The sequence below is a fragment of the Cygnus atratus genome, chromosome 2, assembly GCF_013377495.2.
Source record: "Cygnus atratus isolate AKBS03 ecotype Queensland, Australia chromosome 2, CAtr_DNAZoo_HiC_assembly, whole genome shotgun sequence".
Taxonomy (NCBI): Eukaryota; Metazoa; Chordata; class Aves; order Anseriformes; family Anatidae; genus Cygnus; species Cygnus atratus.
In genome coordinates, this window is record NC_066363.1 from 101836979 (window position 1) to 101864216 (window position 27238).

The 27238-nt window shown below is 36.2% G+C and overlaps 1 protein-coding gene across 1 annotated transcript; it reads left to right on the top strand.

Moving 5' to 3' along the window:
* Positions 1-1143: 1143 nt before the first annotated feature.
* TMX3 (thioredoxin related transmembrane protein 3) lies at positions 1144-26721 on the top strand. Its single transcript, XM_050708804.1, has 16 exons — positions 1144-1258; positions 1432-1492; positions 5553-5592; positions 6662-6785; positions 8313-8358; positions 10494-10574; positions 11422-11521; positions 11757-11834; positions 13259-13325; positions 15520-15618; positions 16448-16505; positions 17259-17312; positions 17618-17674; positions 20395-20524; positions 22723-22791; positions 23793-26721. The coding sequence occupies exons 1-16, from the start codon at positions 1210-1212 to the stop codon at positions 24048-24050; spliced, it is 1371 nt and encodes a 456-aa protein (XP_050564761.1). The 5' UTR covers positions 1144-1209; the 3' UTR covers positions 24051-26721.
* The last annotated feature ends 517 nt before the right edge of the window (positions 26722-27238 follow it).

The following is a 27238-nucleotide window of genomic DNA, read 5'->3' on the forward strand; positions in this document are numbered from 1 at the left end:
AGCATTTATCCTTCTCCCCATCATAACCTCAAACGTTTTCTCGTATGGCTGAGGAAAGTAACCCCAGTATGGGGGAGAAAAGGATGTTAGCAGTTATCCACAAGGAGGCAAAAGTGAAAAGCAACAAAAAAACAGAATCACAGAATGGCTGAGGTTGGAAGGGATCTCTGGAGGTCATCTGGTCCAGCCCCACTGCTCAAGCAGGGACATCCAGAGACCAGGACCATGTACAGGTAGCTTTTGAAGACAGAGGATTGATTGATGGTCACCTGCACAGCACAGAAGTGCTTCCTAATGTTCAGAGGGAACCTCCTGACCTGTCTTCCAGTCTGTGCCCACTGCCTCTTGACCTGGCACTGGGCACCACAGGGAAGAGCCTTGCTCAATTCCCTTTAAACCTTCCGCATTTTATATACATTAATAAGCTTCCATCTGAGTCTTGCCTTATGTAGACTGAGCAGTCAAAGATTAAAAACCTGCCTTTTTTTTAAAAAAAAAAAAAAAAAAAAGTATGGAAGGTATGAAAAAGATGCCTTTTTAAAGAGGTTTCTTAGCTGGATTGCTTGCCCTTCCAGGACTTGCAAATCTGTACTGAAAGCAAGCTAGCTGAGGATACGAAAACCTGTAACAGGTTTCAAAGGATGAGGAAAATTAAAATAAATGACATAAAGAAGCAGTAAGAGAGCCTGTGGTTTTCATGAACATGATGAAGGAGGGCTGCTGATATATCAGTAAGCAGTACAGTATGACCTTCTACCGCTCAAAGACATGGTAGAGATCTGTTGAAACTCACTTTTCAAGGAATTGGAACATTGTTTTTATTTAATGCGAGGGTATGGAGGCCCCCGACTCTGCAAATCGTGGGTGAGATCACAATGCCGGCTTCTTGGCAGGCTCTGCACCGTGCAGCCCCACAAACGAGGGCAAGCCTTCCACCTGCAACCGAAGGCAGAGACCGTGGGGATGCTTCAAGGCCTGAAGAGCCAGCTTTCGAGTGCCCCAGCTCTCTGCGTTCCCAAACACAGCTACCCAAACTTGGCAACACCCTCAAGAAAGACAGGAACGAGCCCTACAGGTGCGAGGACCGGGTCCGCCGCTACCCCCTGAGGCAGCACCCTCCTCCCGCCTCCTGCGCCCATGCGCGGCGGTGAGAGGTCGGTGCCGCCGCCCGCCGCTTCCCCTTCCGGCGCTGCCGGGGCTCCTCGGAACATGGCAGCGGTGGCGGGCGGCCGGCTGGGCAGCCCCCTCTGGGCGGCAGGTGGAGGCGGGGGGGCTGTGCAGGGAGCCGGGGCTCGGGGAGGGTTTTGGGGGCTGCGAGAGGGTCCCGCGAGAGGGTCCCGGAGGCGCGGGGGGAGAGGGAGGAAGGAGGCGGCTGCGGGAGCTTGCAGAGCTCGGCGGGGATTACTCACGGTGCGCTTTTCCTTTGCCTAGCGGTGGTTGCGTTCGCGCTGGCATCGTCAGGTGCGGTTTTTGTGGAGGACCTGGATGAATCGTAAGTGCTGGGGGGGTCTTGCAGTGTTAATTGAGTGTTGGATGGCCTTTGGGGGCGGGGTGGGAAAAAAGTACCTGGACCCATACCCAGGATCGATGGTTCTGTGCAGCGTGTGGTAGTCCAGAAAATTACACCGCAAAAGTTCATTTGTTCCTTAAAATGAATAGCAGAAAGGCTGTGGCTTGCATTTAGTAGTTGTCATCAACTAAGCTGGGGAATGTTTTAATTCTAAGGGTTTGTTTTGAGGTATTGTTACAGGTGCTGTTTGTAAAAATGTTCTCAGGCTTTCTTGTATTTATTCCACTAAAAAAGAAAGAATGCTGGTGACTCGATAGCCATCCCAAATTAAAGCTGATTACGCTTCACTAAATTCTGCATTTGCCTTTGCCATGTGGCTGCCACAGGGAGTTGGGAGGAAGGGTAAATGTGTGTTCATGCATGGCCAGAAACGGAAGAGGAAAAAAGCAGGCTTGCTCGACTGGCCCATGGCTGCTTGAAGTGCCAGTTGTGTTCCAGTGTAAAAACATGCTTTTACAGCAAATGTAGCCCTAACGTGGTGAAAGTGTTGAAACGGGTACTCCTGCTCTTAGCCTAGTTGTGTACTGCCTTTATTTGCTTCACTGTAGTAGTTCTGTGGCAATGTACTTGCTGTTCCCACTAAAAACTAACTTTCTGAAAATGAGTATAACTTTTTTTGGTCAGATCAGCAAGTTGGTCTGAAGTAATAGAAAGCAGTGTGATTATTAGGGTGGAAATAGAAAGTATAGGAAGTATTTGCTGTCAGAGAAGGCATTAGATAAATTATGCTTCATTATAAACTTAAGTCAGTCACAGGCAGTTTCATGAGGCTTCAGTCCATGATAAATTGCTTCATTTAGCTATGTGGTCAAAAACCATTCACTTGTATTTTAAATGTATTGCTGATTCAGCTAGAGCAGATAATCATAGGATCAAATGAGTTGCAGTGAAGTTATGGGGGAGGGAGTGGGAATGTATTGAAAGGACATCAAAGAGAGATAGATACCTCAGCATCTCTGACTGGGGTTTAAAGTGTTATGAAAGAGTAGCTGGAGTGCAGGAACCGCTTGGAGTTGATTTTCAAAACTTGTTTTTGTTCCATACCTCATATTTTCATATCTCATACTGAAGGTAAAGAGACTAAGTGAATAAAGTAATGTGCATCTGCTCCCACATCATGTTCCCGTATCATGTTTCCAGCGGTGTAAATTTAAATATAATTGTTTGGAGTAAAGAAGCATAAATCTGTAGTCATGTAACTTTTGTGAAATAGCTGATAAAAGAAAATCCTCTTTTAGAACTCTTTTTCATTTTCAACTATTTAACTATAGCAATGCCAGAGTTTACAGTTGGGAATAGGAATTAAGTAGTAAGTTGTTCAGGATAGTTTTTTCTTTTTAGCTAACTGGCAAATTGTGGGGGGGAAAAAAAAAAAAAAAAAACAGAAGAAATTGTGAGCAGTGACCGGTAAAAGTTTCTAGTTTCCCAATTTTACGGTTACCCAAAATATATGTAGTTTTTGCTGCTAATGAAAGCTCTTTTAAAAAAAAAATGGTAGTTGCAAATAATGCCTGCAAGGGCAAGCTGCAGGTCCCTTTCCCAGGTTTCTATGACAGGAACCAACAAGTAGCAGGGAATAACAGAGATGTGAATTACTCATCATCACCCAACTGGGTCATTGAAGGGATGCAAAGTGAGAGTGATGGTTCCTATCAATTTATTCTAACCTTACTGCTGGCTGCCTCAGATCAGTACTCATCCTGCAATACTTGCTGAGTTGTTGCAATGTGATAATGAAGCAGTAGTGACCTGACTAAAAAGGAAGTATTTTTCACTGTGAGGATGCTGTCGGAGCTTGGCCCAGGATCAGAATCATCAGAAATGGTGCAAGAGGAGTGAGAAGGGAGAGGGGGGAGTGGAAGCAGCAGCTGGGTTGGTTTTAAGTCCCTTGAAATTTTGACGTTTGTCTTTATGGGGTATGTATTTAAATGGCGGTGAGGGAACATTTGATTACATGGTATTCCTCCAAATGTTGGGAGGTTGTATGTTTTTGAGACAAATCATTTTGTTTCAAGGATATGCAACACCTGTATCATCTTTCCACCAGTATGACTGTGCCTGTGTCTACTGACTGCAAGAGGATTGCATAGGACAGTTAACAAGAAAACACTAAAATTTTATTCTTGGGAATGTATTTACAGGGCCTAGAAACAGCACCTGTAGAAAATGCTGAAATACCTGTTTGTACAGATAATTTTTTCTTCAACAGTGCATATAGCTGCTTTGATATGGTCTAATAATTTAATCATTGACAAAAACAACTATCAGGCTAGTTTTGGTAATGTTACGCTTTGGATTTTAATTTCTGTGGATGTTGATGTTTTAACTAAATAGGTGCTGTTAAATCAGCTGTACAACTTATACTACAATTCTAACAATGATTAGTTTTTTCTTAGGCCCAGTGAATGTGCTGGCAAAATTATTAAATTCCATTGGAATGTACAGTCTTCAGACGGTCCCTTTTGTTTCATATTCTTGCTGTATACTAGTTTTGTAAGACTTCAGCCTACCTTTCCAAGTGCTTTAGTGTTCTGTACAATTTCAATACTGTTTCTTGGAGTATAGTCATACTGTGACAGGGAGAACAACTCATTGTAAATTCTTCTTTTACATACTAAAGGTGATGCTCTAAATGCAAGCTTAGCCCAGTACCTGATGCTTCAGTAGCTGCTTTCTGCCTCTTGCATCATGACTAATTATTTGTCTTCGTAATTGGAAGGTAGCTGGAGCTTCATTAGAGTTCTCAAGAGATGCTAGGCTCTAACTAGTTCTCAGTAGCTCTGTAGCACGTTTTAGTGAGATGATGTACTAAAGTAATCATGACTTTAAAATGTTGCTTTACTGTAGCTATTAGTCACTAAAAATACCTTTTCCACTTTAAGTGTTGCAACCTTGATATGCCATCAATAAAACAAAAAAGGGTTCAAATTACCACCGTGAGTTTGTAATTAAAAGTTTCAAACGACTCTGTAATTTCTCCCAATTCTAGTCACTTTTATGAAAGCCCTTCTTTTTATAACAAGAAACAACCTTACATAAAAAATGTAGTTTATTTAATTCTCAAAATAGAAATAGTTAAGTAATGAGATAATTTCCATGATTTTGTTGTAGTGACAACAGTGCAGTGAAATGTGTAAATAACGTTTCAAGAGGTACCCAGGGATTTTGATGCATCATGTTCTATTTTTGTTTGGAGTTTTTTGCATTTAGCGACAGATTTGTTGTTAGTAAAGATACTCAGTCAGTTCACTAAGATGTCATTGCTCTAGCATTAGAGTATTCAATAGTACCAGTTTATCCATGGTTTTCATCAGTTTTATTTTCAAATTATTTTCTATTAAGTTTTTTCATTTAACTTTTATAAAAACTTAAACTGATAACACCTGTAGTGGATGAAAAGGAGTAGAGAGGTAGAATGTTGAAGGACGTTGAATTAAAATTGCTCTGCATGTAACACAAAAATAATTTAGTGTACATTCGGTAAAGCTAAGATTAACAGTGTAAACCAATGTCTAGGAAAGTGAATTAGTTCATCTACAAAAGTGTTATGTATTCTGAATAGTTAACAGTATACAGTGTTTAATATAACAAGAATAGTAAGAAAACACTTTTCCTGCTTAGCTCACATATCCTAATCAAATATTTTTTGAGGTTTTGGTGTGTTTTCTGGGTTCTAGTTTGCTTTTGGTCTTGGCAAACAGTCATAAAAGCATAATTGATTCAAAAAATAATTGTGCACATGCAGAGGCTGTTTTAATGAAAAAAGAAACTTTCCTCCTTTTCCACACCTTCTCCCCATTCCAAGAAAGAAACAAAACAGAAATCTAGTATCTATAGTTTTATAACGGATTAAATTATTATTATTAAAATTATTATTATATAAATTATTATTTAACGGACTTTTACTTCTTTGCACATACAGTTCATATATTTATTTGCAGATATATTAATATATTCAGATATATTTTTTCTCCCCTTCTAGGTTTAAAGAAAACCGTAAAGATGATATTTGGCTTGTAGATGTGAGTATATGAGGAAAAATTTGAAGGCTTGCTCTTCATTTCGTACCAAGCTAGTAAAAATCAAAGCATAAAATGTATGATGTTACTCTGTAGTAAGGCTGCTTCATCATCTGGAAATTCATTTGTATGTGGTGCAGAAAAATTACATGACTATTCTTTTGACAGGATGGATAAGCAATCTTCCTGCATTGTTCAGAATGAAACAGGATTTAGACTGAGTATTGAATGCAGACAGGCTTCATCCTATATTTTACAGTCCTTAAAAAAGGAAAGCAGATTGTCTAACACAGTGAGGAGGTAATTAATAACCTGCATGCAGATTTTTTTTTACAATTCCATTCTAGCTACATCAGCTAATTTGTGCTAGATATTTAGCACTACATCATCAAATATACGAAAGGTTTCTTTCTTTCCAACATACTTGGAAAGATAATAAAGGTGTGATATTTGAGTGGTGAAAACCATATATGCTGCTTCAGGGTTGATTAGACAAAATCCGACTTTATCTGCTTGCCACCTGATCTTGTTATACATTGAAATTTACATTGGAATCTTCCCTGTTAATTTTACTGAGGTGTTGCAGCAAGGCATAGGCAGAAAGATAACGTGAAGTCTCCCAGATCTGCTTGGCCTTGACAAAATGGGAATGATTTTACACTGTGTTTGTATAAAGGTGGTTCCTGAAAAAAATGAAATCCAGAGGGACAGCTTTGGGAGGTATGCATATCCTCTTCCATTTGGCAAATAAGTTCATATTCCTGGATAGATTGATTACATGATGTTTTAACTTTCTAGAAATAGAGGAAGGTATTCTGAGAGTTTTTTTTAAGTAGTTGCTACACAAGTTTCTTTTTTTAAAGAAGAAATGGTATAATAGTGCAGCAACTGAGTACATTCTTTTCAAACTTCTGCTTTCATATTAAAAGTATCACCAAATCGTAAAAGCTCAGTTTGTCACTTCAGCTTTGTAAGTAACGTGCAGGCTTAAAAATAAATCTTTCTACTGTATCTGAGGGCTAATTAACTTCTCTCCTTTTTTTTTTTTTAATGCAATGTATTTCCTTCTCAGTTTTATGCACCTTGGTGTGGCCACTGCAAGAAATTGGAGCCAGTGTGGAATGAAGTGGGTATAGAAATGAAAAACATGGGCTCTCCAGTAAGAGTTGGGAAGATGGATGCAACTTCCTTTTCTAGTAAGTATTGTTTGGTTGGGGGTAATGTTTTCCCAATCTAAAGGCTTTATGAAATCAAAGTAATTCAACCTTGAGAATATCAAAAGGAAATGCAGCTGGGCGCACACACATGACTGTGAAGGAACATGAATGCTTAGCTGTAAATAATTTGTATTCCCAATGGGAACGTGAAGCATCGTGAACTATCTGAACTTTGGGTAACTCGTCATCAAATGTTGAGTTGGAAACTAAATATATATAAAGCATTCAATAAATCTTGCCTCTGGTAGCTATATGGAATGAGGATACAGCAGTTATACCTTACCAGATGACTATTCTGTTGCTATCACTTGAATTTTTGTGCAGGTTTGCCTTAGAAGTCCACTGAATGCAATCAAAGGTAAAATAAATCATGCTTGGGTTTAGCATAGTTGCTGCTGTTTGCCTATACTGCATTCTTCGTATCATCAGATGATGATGATGGTGTAAGTAAATCTCTTCTGTGATGCGAAGAAAATTTTAGCAATCTCCATGGCTGGAATCTTTTGAAAACCAAAACAAAGATCAAACCTGTCTATTCTGTAGTTTTTTCAACTGTGCTTTAAGAGCTCTGCAAGGAGAAATAATCTACCTAACGACAGCTCTTGTGATTGAGTATTTTAATACACATAACGTGTTCTAGTTTTTTACAAAACAAATATGAGAGGAAAGGATCAGAATGAAATTGAGCATAGTCTGTGTGTTTCTTAGATCGGTCTTCTTTGAGTTAGATGCAAGTATGTGAATTGCTAGTTTAATTTGTTGTTCTGTGCAGTTAGGTTTTTGACCCAGGCAAATAATCTTAAGACACAATTTCTGAATTGTTATGCATATCCCTGCACACAGGTCCTCCCATATTTGCTCCTCTGGCATCTGGTTGGTAGCTTCAGAACGTTTATGCTTAAAAGTATTGGATTTTTGTGCATTTTTAGTGCAGGCTTTTGGTGTGTCCCGCCCCCACCCTCGGCAGGGAATTGCAGAGGCATTGTTAGAAGTTAGTCTTATTCTAGATTTTTTTTATTTTAAGAGTGCTTATTTTAACTTCTGGAAAACACTGAGTTGACTGGAAGGTATTGTTTAAGGTGGCAGTTTGTGTTCACAACTGGAGAGGATGTTGCAAATTATGCTGTAAATGACAAATGTGAGGCAGGGTGGGGCCTGGGGAAAAGTGCTGCAATAGTCTTTTTTTCTTTTTTATCAATTAGCAAGCAGTGGGTAAGTGACTGGTTGCTTAGAAAGACTCTATTTCTGGTGAAGTTTGTTCTCATGCAATTTTGCTTACGGCATCTAAATCAGGAGTCTATGCTGGGAGCCTGCAGTACCACAGAAGGAGGTCCCAAATGTAATGAAGTTTTCTAACAGCAAATTTTGAAAGGAAATAATTAATATTGAACTAATTGGTAGGCTTTTTGTTTGTTTATGTGGCTTGAATAGTAAGCACTGTTTAAGCCTTAAGTTAGGAGAGCAGGAGACATTTGGTTCAGTTTGGCATTAATGCATGTATTTCAGGTATTGCTTCTGAATTTGGAGTGCGAGGCTATCCAACAATTAAGCTGTAAGTTGATGCTTCCCATTAAATTATTTTTAAGTTACCTTTCCTAAAACTGATCTCATAAAAGAAAGTGTTCTCTGTTTAAAAACAAACAAAAAACCACAACAAAACGAAAAAGCACCATCCCCTTTTGATGATATCAGTGACTTTGGCTGGACTGTGTTTTGCTTTGAAATTCTAATCAAGATGCTTGATATTACTGAATTGTTTTTTAAAAAAATAGTTTAACAGATTTGGAATTCATTTACTTTCTATTTTCTATGCAACTTTAAAAGTGTCTATAAATATATATTTCATATATATGATAAGAATGAAATATTAAAATGAAAGTTATGTGCCAAGTTTTTTTTTGCCTTAAGAGTGATTCAGGCAGTAAGTACATACCTAAGTCTTCCCATTAATTTCTATAAGTTGCTGATTACACTTTCTTATTTTTAATTACGACTCCCTTCCCTTAAGTGTTCCTGAAAATCTTATGTAATTGACAGTAGTGGTTACTATATAGGGTAAAATGTGAGAGCAGTTTGGCAAAGGGCATATATGTGGCTTTTTTTTTCTTGCTTCACTAACTGAAAAATTGATGGAGGATAATATTATGGCCTTTTTTTCTTTAATGTTATTATATGTACTGTGGAGTGTATAGTCTAGTACAAGGTCATGTCAAATAAAGAGTTATTAATTTGGGCTACTTCTCACTGAATATGTTGGGCTTTAGGAGTTCATTGTTTAAGCAAATAGTATTTATAATATATTTTTTCAACTTAGGTTTCTCAAAAATGGGTCAGACGTTTCGCATATTAATCTTTAGGGATGAAAACTTTATTGACGTATAGAATCATAGAAAAGTGGTTTAACGGTTGCTTTCTTAATGTGGATTTTCTAAAGTTATTTGGATTCAAATAAAGCCCTGTTAGAATGTAGGTAATCTTACTTGAATACACTTACAGTGCAAACACATTGCATTCCCTGCCAGCAAAGAATAGTAAACTGACCAACACTTCATGGAAGCTTTGTTTAGTAGATATATTTAGAAGGTTTTGCAGATCATTTGGTACTTTTCAGTTATTGATGACAACAAAAAAAAAGTGATGCTGAAGTTTTGGTGTTTGTTTTTGTTATTGTATTATAAGCAAATGTTCCCAATGACAGGTGTCTTTACAAAGTAAACGACTGCTGTGTACTAGGAAAAAAAATAGTAATTACTTTTAGAAATCAGTAAGTTAGGTATTCTATAAATAATTTTTTACTCCATGATTCCATTAACGAGTTTTGTTTTTTGCTGATAACTTGTTTTGGCTGATTATTTGACAAATAAACTTGCTTATCACTTGATAACAGATGACTAATAAGTGTGAAGATTGAGTAATTCTACATAGAATAGAAGCATGGAATGGTTTGGGTTGGAAGGGACCTTAAAGATCATCCAGTTCCAACCCCCCTTCCATGGGCAGGGACACCTCCCAGTAGACCAAGTTGCTCAAAGCCCCATCCAGCCTGGCCTTGAACACTTCGAGGGATGGGGCATCCATGGCTTCTCTGTGCAAACTTTTCCTCACCACCCTCAGAGTAAAGAATTCAAATCTCCCTTCGTTCATTCAAAACTGATCCCCCTTGTCCTATCACTATCTGCCTATGTAAAAAAAGTCACTCTCCATCTTTTCTTAAGCCTCCTTTAAGTAGTGAAAGGCCTCAGTGAGGTCTTCCCAGAGCCTTCTCTTCTGAAGGCTGAGAGAACATCCTCAACTCTCAGCCTAGGAGAGGTGCTTCAGCCCTCTGATCAACTTGGTGGCCCTCCTTTGGACCTGCTCTACCAAGTCCACATCCTTCTTGCGTTGGGGGCCCCAAACCTGAGCACAGCACTCCAGGTGGGGCCTCAGAAGGGCAGAGTAGAAGGGGACAATCACCTCCCTTGACCTGCTGGGCTCTTCTGATGCAGCCCAGGACGCAGTTGGCCTTCTGGGCTGCAAGCACACACTGCTGGCTCATAACGAGTTTTTTTGTCCACCAGAACCCCCAGGTCCTTCTCTGCAGGGCTACATGTGCAGCTATAGCTTTGTTGGTTTTACTGTTATTCAGAATTTGTGGCTTCTTAATATGTGCTCGTTCTTTACATTTTTTTTCCTTTCCTGTTTATCCAGCTTAAAAGGTGATTTGGCATACAACTATAGAGGACCTAGAACAAAAGATGATATAATTGAATTTGCTAATAGAGTAGCAGGGTAAGTATAGAATTCTGTGAGACTACTTCTTGTGACTTCTGTAGGATTTTGAGGTGGGCCAGAAATGCAATTAATTAAAAAAAAAAAGTCATTGGCATGAAAAGTTATGTGCAATATACATGTGGTTGCATGTGAGGTTGTTGTTGAGTGGCATGGAGAAGGCAAATAAGAGACTGACTAGTCATACTTGCACTTCTTTATGGTGCAAGAACTAAGAACTGGGGCTTTTCAAAGTAGTGAAAAATATGGATAAAGGAAACTCATGGAAGCCAGAGACAAGGATACCGACCTAAATGTTGGCTAATATATAGAAGACATTACTAAGACAGAATCGTTGTAATACTCATACTGAGAGGCCTTTGGGGAGAAAAAAGAATCAAGTTACTTCCTTTCATCCTTAGATATCAAGTGACATTCATATGAATTTAAAGTTTTAATTATTGTTGAGAATTCTGTAGTTTAGGAGTGTCTGTGATCTCTAATAACTAGAATCTTTAAAGAATATTTATTTCGAAGACTATATCCTCTGCCTGCTGTCCTTACATTCAGAAATTTTTCTCTCAAATGATTGTACAGTTGGTAAATGGCTTGGATGTTAACATCGTGACAGCGTTTTGTACAAAGATACTGACTTGAAATTTGTGTGTTATTTGAGGAACATAGCAAGGTAATTGGGGGGGTGTTTTCAGTTTTTAATAGAAACTGAAATAATAAATTAAATTAAATGAATTTGAATAGGGAAACTTAGAAAAAGAAACCACCTGTGCATTTTCTCGGGGATTTCTATTTGGGTTTTTGCAGCTTGCAGAAACTAAGATTTTTTTTTTCTTTTCTTTTTTCTTCCCAGACCTCTTATCAGGCCACTTCCTAGCCAGCATATGTTCGAGCATGTGCAAAAGAGGCATCGTGTACTTTTTGTGTATGTTGGTGGGGAATCTCCTTTAAAGGTTTGAAACTTGATTAAATAAAGTTATTTATTTTGGCTCTCCACAGACATAGTTTAAAATAACGTCTAAAAAGTTTAGAGACTGGAGAAAGTACATGCTTGTAATAAGTGTTTTCACAATCTTTTGTCCTAACCATATTTTCTAATGAGTCTTTGAAGATAAGGTAAGTTGCAAAGCATTCCTTTGAAGCATACTCAAAGTTGAGACATTAAAAAAAGTGTTTGTATTTTTGCAGGAAAAATACATTGAAGTTGCTTCAGAACTAATTGTTTATACATACTTTTTTTCTGCCTCAGAAGATGTGCTACCTGAGGTAAGCTGTTCAGCTCCTACTGTTTCCATAGAAATGGTACAGCTCTCCTCTGCAGGTTTTGGTAGCAAGAGATTGCTTACTACAGTATATTTGTCTTTGATAAATTTCAAACTAATTACACTAACATTTCATTTTTTTTTGTCTGTATGAGGAAAAAAAACACAAACTAAGTTTGTCTGCTTGCTTTTTATTGCACAAATGGCTTGTTCGGTAATATTACTGAACCAGTTAATATAAAACCAGCTAATAAACTGGTTAAATCACATTTATGTTAAATCACAAACCTACTCAAAAATATGTATACTTCATTTCTGAGCTGATGCAGATGATCCTTGTTGCTCCTGGAAGCCCTTTCACCAGCCACTTTTATAACTAGTTTGAGTGTCTGGAGCGTGGGATGCCACTGGTAACCATGAGTATCAGGGAGTTCAGTGAAAAATAAGTTCTTCACAGTGTGTGCAATACAGCTGATCAAAACACTAGTCTGTCCAGTCTGATGGCTGCAGAATCCTACTGTAGCTCTTGAAAGATTGGGTTCTTTGATGGAAAGGAAATAATTTTACATTTAATCACAAGGATGAAAAAATGCTACCACTGTTGTTAGTCTAATCATTGTTACTTAAGTGCTGAAGCAAAATCAAGAGGCTTTTTCATTTCTAGTTATCTCCAAATGGGATGCTCAGAATCTGACAACGTATAACCTTGAAATTAGTTTCAGATTAGCAGAGTGTGAACTAGCATATTTTTTTATAGCCGTCTATGTATTCCAATGTCTAGAATTAACCTTCTTGCTCATTAATATGAGCTATTACATAACAGGCCGATTAGTTTTTACATTTTGTTCCAAGAAAGATAATGCAGAATGATTACAGAACATGTGTCAATTAGAAAAGTACTCGTGATACTGTTCTTATATTTCCCAGAAACAACAAATGTCTTTGTATTTCCATTAGCCTGAACCACAGGAAATATAGCCCAGATTTAGTGGGACATGTTATCAACGTTACTCTTTTACTATTCAGTATTGTTGACTGACCATTTAGTAGAAGCAACTGTGTGACAGGTATACTGACAACAGCACAAATTGAGAGCAGAGAACAGTACAGGATTGATGGAACCCTCATGTTACGAGCTGTCCAAAGTTAATGTCAAACTTCAATAAAACTTTCTTCATGCTGTTGCAGATACTATTAAAAATCCTGCTTGGTTTCTAGTTTGTGAGACCTACCTGTCAAAAATAGGTTTATGTTGCACTACTTTGTGATAGTGGAAAATTGGGGGCGTTTATGTTTATAAATGTACACAGAGAATGTTTAAATGTACTTCAAAAGTTTCCACTGGGCTACATTTCCACACTTCTGAGATGCTTGTTTAAAAAAAATTCTACTCTTCTGTGGATTAATTGAAGAACATCCCTCTTTCAGTATGTGACCTTGCCTGAATTGCCTGCTGTTGTTGTTTTCAAAGATGGAACTTACTTTGTATATGATGGTAAGTAAAAGTGTACACTTAAGGCAAGATACTGAAAGCGTATGTGGAGAAACTGGAAGAAGCAGAATTTTTATGAAGGTCAAGTTGGGATGGTGGGAAATTCCCCAATTTTGTGATAAATAACAGCTATTTCATGAAGGAATAGAGAAAAAATTATTTACGGAACAAAATGCATTTGAGAAGGAATTGGTTTTTATCAATACTGAAGTAGAAGTTAAAGGGGTTACTTTATGTTATTCAGTGAGACACAGCTTCTAATATTACTGCTTTGCTGGCATTAAAACACATTAAAATGGCATTAAAATGTTTTCCTTCACTCACTGTCCAAATCAAGTACATGAGAAGTAGAAGAAAACTCTTGCTGAAGAGGAGTCACTTAACACAGGCTTTGGGAAATCCAGATACAATGAAAAACAGTATCATATCTAATAGATGAGTTTGCTGTTCCAAACATTTAATCAGATTATCTCTAAATAGTCTTCCTGACCTTCTTTCTCTTGAACTTAATTTGATTTGTACTTTACTCCAGTAAAGTAGCTTTTTGTGTCTTGATAATACAGGCTGTATAGTTAGCACAGCAATTCTTCCTTTAAAAACTGTGAGGGAAACTGATCCTGCCTTTATTCTCAATATTAAAATTTAGAGAGACTTAAATGACGGCTTTGAGCATATGTGACTTTCGTATTTGTGTTACTTATATATTGGTAGTGGGAAAGGATTAGGCAGCATAACTTCTCCCTAGATAACTGATCAAGCATGCACAGAACAGTTGAACTTCCAGTCTGTGATTTTTTCCATTTCTGAAAATGTGCCTCCCAAAAAGAGGTGAAGAGGATGTGAACTGTTACTGCAACACTTGATGCATGATTTTAGGTGGCATAAACTATTCTGACTGGCTTGTTCAGCTTGTAGACTCTAGAACGTCCACATGAGAATAGTACTGTTTCTGAAATGCCACTGACAGAATGCCTATCATATAGATAAAAAGAGGATATGCGTTTTAAATTAGAAAAAGCAAGCTTATTTTGTAAAAAAATTTACTCATAAAGGACTAAAAATATACTGTTTGCATAATTTGTTTGATTTATGCTATAACAGATTGGATAAAGTTATACGTGTAACATGTTATGAGAGGCTGGATAAGGTTGTATGTGTAATTGTTACAATTGAGAAAAAAATTGAAAATCTCATAAAGGAAATGGTTTAGCAAAATTCATTTCTCAGTTCTGGCCTCATCTGTATTTTTTCCACAGTAAGGGATGTAGCTCCGTGGGAAGCTTTATACTTGAAATTGCATGCTACAATCTTATGACGGTTCAGCGTTAACCTAAAATTAGTGATGATTCACTCTACCCAATGTTAGGATTTAATGCAAATTTATTTAATATACATTTATATATGTATGTGTATATATCCGTGGATCATATGTTTCTTTATGGGTCAGAACATCTAGCATTTGAAATTACAGTCTTCAGTATAACTAATTTTTAATTATACGTAGATATTTGTGTTTACATTCACAATGCTGTTAATGAATCTACCTTTTCTGGACTCCTCTGTTTCATTTAATGTTCACAAACATTGCGTATTTTTGTATCTCTTCTCTTAGTCTGAAACTCTTCTTAGGGTTTTAAACTGTTCCTTTCTGTAGTGGGTCACACTTGTCTCCTAGAATAGTATTGTTTATCCTTGACATGATAAAAAGGAGTCATCAAATCAATTTTTCATACTTTTTATTTAACAATTGAAAATAGTATGAGAAGTTTTAAAACTGATATGTCTAGTAATGTGCTAACAACAACAAAAAGAAGCGGGGGGAATGCTGTTTGCATCTGAAGTGCTGACATTATTTCCATGAATAAAACTTTGACATTTAATGTGCGGAGTTACAGCCTAAATCTTTGGTAGAGTATAGGAAATACTTAATTATTTCTCTGCCTTTCACTTCTTTTGGAATCTTTAGGCGGGAACAGGGGGGCAGTTGAGGTAAAGTCAGCTGGTCATGCAATTGGAGCATTTTAGCAATGAAAGTAGTTTACTATAAACTTAGTATTCTGCCTAATACTAATATTTTAGGAATGAGAGCATACTGCTCACTTGACATTAATAAATCCAATTGCTCACCTTACAAAAAAAAAAAGGTATTTGTTAATTCATGATGTGTCTTTAACTTCTAGCATTCTTTGTTTTTTAGAATATGAAGATGGTGACTTGTCATCCTGGATAAATCGAGAAAGATTTCAAGGTTACCTTAATGTAGATGGCTTTACGTTATATGAACTTGGAGATACAGGTGAGATGCTGCTACATTTGAAGTCTGTGATCTCTGAAACTGAACTTAAGCATTAAGGAAAAATAAAGAACACTAAGAAACAGCACTAAAACGAAAAACTGCTTGTTCTGAAAGTTAGAGTTAATGATGTCTGCTGTTTTTTGAAGTTAGTTAGACCTTTTCTACTAACTAGAGTCTTCATCCAAAGCCTGCACTAGTCCTTTACTCACAACATAAAGATAAGTATGTCTAATCCTGTGGTATTCACAAAGGCTAAGTAAGGCTTTTAATTGAACAGCAGTGTAGGTTTTGCATGAATTATATGTTAACTCTTGGAATACTGACAGTTTTATGAACATATAAAATTTTGAATGTGGCTGAACTTAACCGTATGTCTGATTCAGATACCTTTAGAGTAGATATGGTGAGGAAGGAAGACTACCAAGTGCCAAATTGGACCTCTGTTTCAGAATACTTTAGCATTTCTTTGGTAAATTTTTTTTTCAAGTTAAATGAGAGCTTTGCATCCAAGTGACTTCTGGAATGATTTCTACTGCTTTTAAAGGCATGCATACACTGAAGTAGCAGAAGAAATGCTATCCCTGTTGATTCTTTCCAGGTCAGGATACCTTATAATTTACCTCCCATTTAAAAAGAAGTTTATATTCAGTGCATGCGTTGACTTGTTTGAGGTTTTAAAGGTTATAAAATGTCTGTGTTCTTACATGTTTGTGAAAAAAATAGTTATACCTATATTTCATAGAGTATTTGCAGAAATGTTGCAGTATTTTCCATCTGAAAATGCGTGTTTGTTTTTAAACGGTTTCAAGCATTCTATTCCTTATTTTAGGAAAACTTGTGGCTATTGCAGTTATTGATGATAAAAACTCTTCACTGGAACATACCAGGTACAGAATTCAGTATTGGTGACACTGTGGGAGAAATGTGCTTGTATGGTGGAAAACTACTTCACTGATTTACAGAATTTTGGAAGTTTAAGTATTCAGAAATGCTAGGCTAAGTGGAAGGTTTTAACTTGTGAATGTTGTCTAGATTGACTTCAGCATACTGACTTGACTCAATTTATGGCTCTGAAGCTCATGTGAATTTTCAGGGGGGTGATGCATGTTTCTGGATCACTCTTCTACCACTTACCAGTGAAATCTCAGGAACAAACAGTGATTGCATAGCTTTTTAACATGGAAGACAGTACTTGAATGCACATAATTTTGAGATAAACTTGGTGAAGTTAAACAGAAGACTTCATCTCAGTTGCATTAAAATGAATTTAGTGATGGTTGACAATTAACTTGCAGAACTTGCATAAAAAAAGCATTTTCGATTGAGTTAGAACTTGCTGAAGAGACTGGGAGGAACAAGGCTTTCCTCTGTCTCTTTCTGATTTCGCACAGAAGTAAGCTAAGAAAATACTCAAATACCATATATACTATTTTCCCAGATCATCTGGTTTTTTGTTTGTTTTTTTTTCAAGGTTGGTAAAGGCAAGATGAACAAGGTGTTTTTTTGTTCGAGGGGTAGGGAATCCTAAGTGCTGATGAGATACTATTCCTCACTTACTGGGGAAATCTAAATGTTTGGATTTTAATGGAGTATACACTGGATTTTCAGAGTTGTTCTTTTTATTTTTTCCCCCCCTCCAGACTAAAATCTATTATTCAGGAAGTTGCTAGAGATTATCAGGATCACTTTCACAGGTATGCGCACGTTTCTACAATATCTTAATTTAACTTCTGCATTAACCCTTCCAAGATGGTTATTTTTTCACCTGAGAAATGTTACAGTATCTCTGTTTTTTTTAATTTGTATGCTGATTTTAATAAGACCATTCCATTAACAGTGTTTTTGGGTGGCTGACTGTCCTGCAGCATTGTCAGTTTTTTTCCATTATATTGCTGAGTGTTTGCTCTCATCTTCAGTTGCAGTTATTTAAACACAAATTTACTTCGATGCTGAAATCCATTATTCTGTTTTGTTTCTTTTTATTATGCATTTCTTATAGGGATTTCCAGTTTGGCCATATGGATGGAAATGATTACATTAATAGCTTACTAATGGAGTAAGTAAATTCGTATTTCAGTATTCCTTCTGCTTATATTTGTTGCTAATTAAATATAATTTAAAGCAGCCTTCTGAAGAAGTCCTGCCTTTCATGGATTAAAAAAATTCTGTCCTCAGAAGTCAGTATATAACATAGTATCAGTTGTTTGTTAAATTAAAGCTGCGTAATTTAATGTTAGAAGTTTGGCCTTCTGGTAGTGCTGATTGTCAAGTGTTCATCTTTCAGGTTTACTTTCATAAATTAACTACTCTATTAGAACTTTTTTTTTCCCCCCTCGGTTAAATTTACAGGACACTAGCAAAATCAAAAGTTATGTCAAGTTGTAACAGGACATACAAATGTTTATTCATTAGCTATGTTTTTTATTTCTGGAGAGGCACATTCGTTCTTATTGGTGCATTTTTAAGGCCGATGTTTAAGTGGCTCTTGCTTTATGAGCCATCGTTTTCTGAAAAGCAGTTGAACAATGAAGTACAGGATTTGCCTGAGATTGTATAAGATGTCTTCCTAAAACCAGAGATAGGTGTCTTAGCTGTTCAGAAGCTGGCACTGGAGTATCAATTAACAGATATCGTTAATTCCTGGTTTCACCATGGATTTGAGAGTTGAAATGGCATACAAACATGTACGTGTAGGCAAGCAGGATAAAATGCATAAATGATTCTGTATGCACCTGGTATGTACTTTTTACCTTTTGAAATATCTAAATAGCTTAACAAGATGCTTCACATTTGCCCTTATTTTCCAAAAATACATAATTGGAGAGTTACGTTGCTTGGCATTTATTGTTGACCACTTGTTCTACTCTGGCCTTCTGAGTGATACACCAGCTCTGTAATGGGAGAGTATTCCAGGCCCCACTCTGAGAGATCAAAGCACAGAGCCTGAGTATCTGCACTAGTATACAGTGTCTGTCTTCGTGTATCTGTCTGATCTTGCAGCTGTTGCGGATGCTAGATCTAAGACCACAAGAGGACTACAAGGTCAGAATAACAAACTGAGATAGATATGCAAATATTCCATTCTAAACTGTGCAAATGTGTTTGTGCTACTAAAAGTTCTAGGAGATACATGGAGAGTCTGGAGGCACTAAGTCTGTATTTCTGTGGAATGCCTGTAGATTCAGATTAGTACCTGAATAAAAGTAATTTGAAAACATCTGTGTCTAAATTGAAGTTAAATGGTGTGATTATTGATATAGTGCTTTCTAGTTGTCAAAAATGAGACCCTCCTCACTTCATTATTGCCTTGCCTTTGCAGGCTCTGATATCTGACTGTCTGCTAAGATGTGTCAGCTTGTTTACCTGGTATAAAAGCGTTTGTTTTTCTGGCAAGGAGATATGGGGGGTTATTTTGATTCAACAACAACAACAAAAAGTCTTACTATGTAGTCTGCTGAGTACCAGAACTGATGTGCAAAGGAGCTAGGGAAGGAGATGAGACCCCTAGGAACAATCAGATGAAGGGAAAGAAGACAGAACTGCTATTTACAGCAGTAGTGATCTGGTAATAATTGCTAGATCTGTTCAACTGGATTGTCTAACTTAATCTACAAAATGCGTGAATTTATAATTTGTTGTGTTTTTTGGGGGAAGTTGCTGTTAACAGGCTTTTACTTTATTTTCTGAATGAAACACATACATTTCCAGCATAATTTAAAAGCACTAAAAGAAAGCAGCAAAATCTGTTCAGTGATAGAAGTGGTTCACATGGTTACCTGAATAATTTGAGTAAAAGGTTATTGCCAGTCCTTCAATTTTCCACCAGATGGCAGCAAGTGGAAACAGGTAGAAAAAGCCTCTGGAAGCACAAGGAATCTATTGCAGAATACGTTTTATTTTTGTAGATGTGCATAGCAACAAATTCCCTTTCTTCACAAAGGACAAAATAATTCCACCAGTAGTCCCTGGTAGAGATACACTTATTGATTTGCCTGTAACTCCACTAGTAGATACTATCATTTATCTCTGTCTTCAGCAGTGGATGAGAATGCTTCTGTTGAGTTAAAAATGATAGTACTTAAAGCTGTGCACAAAAGAAGAAAGCAGAATATTAGGTATTTTACTGAAAGAAAAGATGCATCTTTGTGGAAGCTGAGGTACGCAGCATCATTGTAATGTCAGCTGTAGGTGTCTTGGAATCCTCAGCTCCCTTCCTGATTCTGTGATTGTTAGCAATGATTATGCATGTGAATGTCAACTGATGACTAATAATGGTTTAAAAAAATCTGTGGTTTGTCTGCTATATCTAAAAACTATGTAACAGAACTTCAGTTGGTATGTCTTTCTCTCTTGACTTGACACACACAAGTTGATTGATTAGAGCTGATCAACTGGGACTGAATTTTTGGATTAAAGTTTTGCCTTTGTGCACTAATGTAGTGTGTCGTACTAATAGTATATTTCAAATGCAAAGCTACTGTGAGATCTTACTAACTGGCAAGTCGCAAGCTATCTGATTTACAGTCACTATGGGCATGTAAAATACAGTAAGCTTCAGTAGCTTCACTGGCACAGATGAGAAGGAAAAATATTAATGAGAAACATTCTTGTACCATTAAGTTCCTTCTTCCTTCTTGTCTTTAAGGAACTGGTATAAGGAACACACGAAGAGAGTATTAATGATGTAGAATGCCATTAAATGCTGTAGAAATTTGAATTGCAATGTTGTAGGCAGTATTTCTTTAAATCTCTAACCTTTCTGTTTTATGTTTCTAGTGACTTGACAATCCCTACTATTGTTGTTTTGAATACTTCCAATCAGCAGTATTTTCTACCAGATAGGCACATTGAGAATACAGAAGACATGGTTCAGTTTATTAACAGTATCTTGGATGGCACGGCTGAAGTAAGTCTTCATTGTGACTTCAAATGTGTGGCTGGTGTTTATTTAATTAGATGTTAAAATAGGAAAAGAATTTGGTTACTCTAGTTGCCATGTCGTGTTTTTTCTTCCTGTTCTGCTTTCTTGTCTTGGGTACTGTCAATAAATGCATGATTCTTAGTTCTTTAGGAGTGCCTTTGCTCATAGTTCTGACTGTAGTACCTCAGGTGGAAAGCAAGAGTGGCTTTATTGCATAGAGCATAATGTTAACTTCTCTTAATTTCTTTTACTGTTGTCACTGGTAAATGGTGAGCTTTTTATTCTCCTGTTTTGCCTTAAATATTTGTTTAAAATTTCTCTGGAGTACATAATTGAACTCTTTTTTTTGGCAATGAATTAATAAATCCAGTAGCTTGATGAATGGTAGATTCAAATTCAAAAGCAGTGGTATACTTCCTTTGCATATTTCAGACACAAGTTTACTACTATCTAACTGCTCTAAATAATCTTTTAACAAACCTCATCAATCCCCATGGAATTGATGGCTTGGTCATTTTTTTTCTTTTAATGTTGGCAAAACAAACTCAGGTTTGCTTGTACATTCAGTGGACTGTAAATTGGGCAGAAGGCTATGTTATGTGGATGAGTAAAGATTGTGGATCAGAGCTCTCGTTTGTGCTCACAGAACAAGACAGCCTGCAATGAAGGGAGGCAGTGCTAACAAATCATTCGGCTGACTTCTGGAAGAAGAAGCCTGTGCTGGTTTAAGACAGTTCACTTTGTATTGAATGCTTACTGTGTTAGCTGAATCCCACATTGTGTTATACAAGTAGTTTTAGGTTACTAGATGGTGTAATGACAAGCAAGGCTGTAGGTTGTTTCAGTCATATGGAGTACTTTGGTTTACTCAGTCTGACAAATTGATGTAGCAACATAAAATATGGGTAGGCTTATAATATGCTTGCTGTTCATGACTTTACTGGCCATGTTTCCAGTTGCAAGGCAAGGAGTTTTCCAGTAACTTATTTGGTGGCTCTTTGTTCTTCAGTTCTCACTTCTTTAATATTTTTATTACACTTTAAAATTCTGAGTTATGTTTTTATTACATTTATTTAACTCTATTTAAATATATCCTTATGGTGGGAACAACAAATTAAACTAGTTTTTTTTTAACTTTGAGAAATTCTGTATTTGTGATGTCTTGTGTTTTTGTCATAGTATGCCTTATGTCTTGTTTAGCATATTTCATCTAGAACGATTAAAGTTCTGTCTGAATTCACATCTTGTACATGTATGTAAGGGGGCTCATACAGGGTGTGATTTCATTTAAGCTGGTGTCTGTAGACAGAAATGGTATTACTTCAGCTGTTTTGAGGCCCAAGAGATTGTACAGCTTTTGAGGAATGACAGTCTTTAAAGTACGCTGGTAAACTAGTATAGAACACAAACTTTCTGAACCACAGTGAAATTTTGGAGGAGTATAACACTCCCTATCTCCCTTTCTTGGGAGGTGTTGGATTATTCACCTTGTTCCTTTCTGTATGGTCCTAGGTAGCTTTGAGTCTTTCATTTTTATTTGTAATTTTGGAGGGCTTGGGTCAGGGTCACGCTCTGATTAGTTGACTTCCTCCAAAATGTAAATTTTCATCCTATTTGTTTCTTCAGCATGTTGAGAAAGGTGAAGACTCATCCTGTTCAATACACAAATTACCTTCAGACCTGTATAGTATTTTGAAGGTTCTTCTAAGTTAAATGGTAACACAGGTAGAGTCTATCATTGCTAGACAAAAGCTTTTTTTTTTTTTTTAATTATACCTATATATCTTTTTATTGCTTCGCAGATTTTTCTAACTGCTTCTGTCGTTATCCATAAATAGATATCATTCAGCTGCAGGAAAGTTCAGAAGATCTCTGCAATTCTATAATTGTTGCATTGGAACAGTTGGTAATTTCTTCTAGTGTTTCTCTATGGTGAGATGTGTTAGAGTGACAGTCGACTTGGAACCTATTGTCTAAACCAATTGTGAGAGAATTTTTTGAGGCTGTTGAAATGTTTATCCACGCTTGAGAAATTGGAGTGTCTGGGCAGCATGAGATGCAAGAGTAATTACTTTTCATTTCCTTCTAAAGGGACTTAAGATTGCAAGGTCTGAAGAATGAACTTTTGGAATCATAACTGCAAAGTGTCAGCAGTTTTGACATGGTTCCATTTAAAATTTCAGGCACAGGGTGGTGATGGAGTTCTGCAACGAATCAAGAGAATAATCTATGACGCCAAGTCTACTGTAGTGGTAAGTTTTATTTTTTGTAAACAAGATGATAACCTTGCCAGTAAAGATGCAAACCTTTTTCAGAGTTTAGAAATACTTTATATAAACATGTTCCTATATGCACATGTGCGTGCACACGTGATATATGTGAAGTTTAAGCCTAATTAACTTGGTTAAAGTCTGAATGATATTTTTCAGTGTGTTAGATGTTGAATATATGTAGTTTCTTTATTTTTTTTCACTTCCTTTCTGTATTAAAGTATGACATTTTAAAGGATAGAACAAGAAGAATTCAAAATCTTCTCCTTGACCTTCTTGTCTTCCTTTGACTGAAAGTAATAGCACTTTAATGTTCTGAGAAATGTTATGGTTTCAATTTAATTAGTTAAGGCACAGGGGAATTAAACACTATACTTAATGTGGTTTTGAAACAAATATTTTTATAATTCTTCTTAGAGGTTAGCAATGCTTAACAGAATTTTATTGGGAAAATGTACGTAAATTTGTTTCTTCATTTGTCCTACACAAACAAATGTGCTGTGAATCTAAATTGAAACTTGCATGTTTCTTTGTGTAACTTCCAAACTTCTGTCAGCGTGCAGTGTTCAGACACCAGTTTCTGAAACCAAAAGTCCTTCCTCTTGTTCAGTGAAGTCTTTCAAGCTACTCTTTAATAGGAAGCTCTCTAATAAGTGTTTCTCAAGATCATTTGTGATGACTCAAACTAATTTTTGAGAGTGAGGCACAAATAAGAGTTAAAACTGAATGTTTTAAAGTGTTATTTTAATGCTATTAAAACAATTGTTTATCGAGCTTCAAACAATAAAATATGTAGTTGGCATCTTAACATTAACCATCCTATTGGAATGTTGTAGTAATAATCAAAATGGCACCTCCTTTCTGCAGCAAGCTCACTCAGTTCAGATGTTTCTGAATAAACATACAGAATAATAAGAGAAATAATGTGGTAATTTTGAATGTTCAGTGAAAGTTTTTTTGACTTCAAATTTGTCTTCCAACAGTCAGTGTTCAAGAGTTCACCGCTTCTGGGATGCTTTCTCTTTGGGTTGCCCTTGGGTGTCATCAGCATTATGTGTTATGGAATCTGCACAGCTGATACAGATGGAGGGGTAGATGAACATGAGGCAGCTAAAAAGGAGAACAGTGATCGGGAGCTCACAGATGAAGGCAGTGAGGAAGAACAAGAGGAGGAAAAGAACGAAAACTATACAGATGGAGATCTTAAACAGAAAGACCTATTGGAAAAGAAAAAAGACTAGTTGAGCAAAAAATTCTCTAGAATTTCCAAATAGACTTATTTATTGAAGATAGTCATTTATTGATGATCTTCATGAAAGAGGACCTTTTTGTCTGCATTATGGTAGTTTTGACTTGCATGTATTCAAATTTTCTCAGATATTGAAAGTAAAAAATTTGAAATATTGATTTTCTTTATTGTCTTTAACGATTATCAGAGAAGGAATTTGCAGGTACGATTTGACACTTTTTGTTTTGGAAGGTTTGGATTGTTCATTTCCAGAACAGCAAGATAAAGATAATGCAACTTGACCTTAGTATATGTGATTAGCTACTAATAATATAGCCCAGCTAAACACTGATAAAATTAAGGCTGAATACGAAGAAAGTTTAAAAGAGACCTGTAAAGTCTTTCAGAACCTGATAGCTAAAGACAACTTAGAGTTTTTCCAGGAAGTCACATGTTCTACATGTTGCACGTTATTTTGAAAAAATACTTTATTTTATCAAGTTAAATATAAATTGGTATAAATTAGAGGACTGTTTTATCATGTATTAATATAATTATTGGCAGTCAAGAATGTCTAATTGATATAGGATGTGTTAGCAGTTAAAAATATTGGAGGACTACGTTATAAACCTTTTTGGAACAAGATTGCTTGTTAAATTGTTTTTGTATGAGTGCTTACACAGACTTTTAGTAAAAATTTATCTTCACTTTTCTGAAACCACAGTACAACTTGATAAATTTGGCAATGGTGCATAAGCAAGCACTGTTTATCTATTTTGCCAAACTCCCAAGTGACAAGCTTTTTGAACAGTGTAAACATGTTTACAGTGTTTAATTCAGATTGTTATGTATCTTTGAGGTAGTTGGTGTTGATATTTCAGTTTGAGACTGTTACCTACTTTGAAAGAGGGAGTTAATGAAGCATAATATTACCATTCATACAGATTGGTCAGTATAATGCGTTTTTGTTACCTATTTAGTTATAAAAGTCACTTTTAGCTGCAACCCAGTGACTGTGAAAAGGATTAGTTTGTATCCAGGGTTAATCTCCAAGGATAAAATATAAAGCAGCCTTTGGTGTTGATGTCACAGTACCATAGAAACAAAACTTCTGTTGCTTCTCCTCTTAGTCTTCATGCTGTTTTTTTCCTCTTTTAAGGTAATATTTCTGTATAATGCAGATTATTTTCTCACATAAGGCAGCTTGATCACACAAGAAATTACCATACTGTAGCACTAAGTTAAGGAATTTTAAATTAAGACATTGGTAAGCTTAAATAGACAAGTTCTGATGGTAATATAAATTATAACTGGCTAAAATGTATTGTATAATTTTTCCTTGTAGGAAAGAAATTTGGTTCTTCTGGTTAAGTAGCTTGGTAACAGCTGGCTTAAAGTTACAGTGAAGAGTATAATACATAGATGCATGAGTTGAAAGAGTTTTGCTACTGTTGTAAAGTTTAAGGAGATCAGGAAATTTTTTTGGAAAAAAAAATTGTCTGATTTTGAGTCAACCCTTTTTCCGTTTGGGAGGAGAAGAAAAGATGAGTTCATAGAATTTTGAATAGCAGGTGTCTGATAAGTTCCTTCATTTCTTTCTTTTCTCTCTGTGAATTGCCTTTTTTCAGTTTTCCATTTTATTTGCATAGTTGGTTGTAAATAGTAAGTTGAGTTCCTTGCTTTTTAATGTTTTTTTTTTAAATCTGCAGAATACTTTTGAGAAGTATTTTTAGCATGTATGTGAAGAGTGAGATGCTTAAAAAATGTGCTTTAAGTCGTCTTTTACTTGATGTAGAGCTGTGTTATGTTTAAAAAAAAAAAGTCACTTAAGGACAAACCTGTAAGTTTCCTTGGACTTCAGCACAAGTCAGTGCTAATAATCAAAATGCTGGACTATTAAGGCAATAAGATGCTTTATTCATTTGTCTCTTTTCATAAAGTTTCAAGTACAAATGAATTACGTTTAATTTTGGCTCAGGCTGGAAACCTGTGGCTTTTGACTAAAAAAAAGAAAGTGGTCCGTGGAACACCACTGTTTATTCCATAATGTGTAATTAAAAAAAAAAAAAAACACAACCAAAAAACCACCCCAAACCTGAATTCTGCTGCACTGCAAGGAACTGTTTCAACTGTGAGCTTTCATTATTGTGGTTATTTTTGTGTTTATAATCAAAGTAGTATCCAAAGACCTTGCTGAGAAATCTTCTGAGATATGGACCTAAAAATTATAAATAGTGTGTAAGAAATAGATCAGACTGGGATCCATTACAATTGTAACATTCAACTGCAGGAGTCAAGACAAAAACATGTATCTCAGGCACTTCTTAATTGTATTATCAATCAGATGTGTACTGAACTATTGAAAATTTAGCTTGAAATGTACTGCCATTTTCACCAAATCCTTTTCTCAGCTATATTCAGCAAGGCATAGGGAAAAGAAGAGCATCATATACTGGGTATGTCAGAAGTGATATGCAATTAAGGGATTTACTGTGGTCATGCAAATAGTTTAGAATGTTATCTGAGCGGAATCTGACATTTTACTTTTTTTTTTTCTTGAATCTCGAAAGGTTTCTTAAAGCAACTTCACTGTAGTAATTTCTTCAAATTCATGAAATACTGCTGCTTTTTGAATTCAAGTGTAAGCCTTTTATTTTTTTCTATAATAAAAACATATAAAAGTACTTGTTTCTTTTGCTTAATTTGCAGTGTGTGAACTTCAGGTGTTACGTATTCTGTAGGAGGTAGTATTTCCTGGAACTCCTTATAAATGTACTTTAGGCCCAGAGTAACTCAGTTCAGAAATGCAGCTGGCAGCTTTTAAAAAGAACGATCAGTTCATCTTGTCTGATATCTTCTCTTAAATATTTTGAAAATATTCTCCAGATAAAGGAGTGAATAGTTTCTTTATACATCTGGGATGCTCACTAAATAAAACAAATGCATTTTTGAAAAAATGTTGAATACCAATTCATTCTATTAGCATACTTGTGAATTCCTACAGTGGTTTCTTTATCAAAGCGAACCCGAGGTAAATTCTTCTGTTATACATTTTGTTCGGAAATAAATTGATTTAGGGTAGTCCTGACACTTGGCCATGTGCAATCTGTTACTGTTTCAGTGTTTGTCTGGGTTGTCTTGACAGATGCTGTCCACACTGTGGTGCTCACTGCTAAAGGATGGCATAATTATATTTTGATA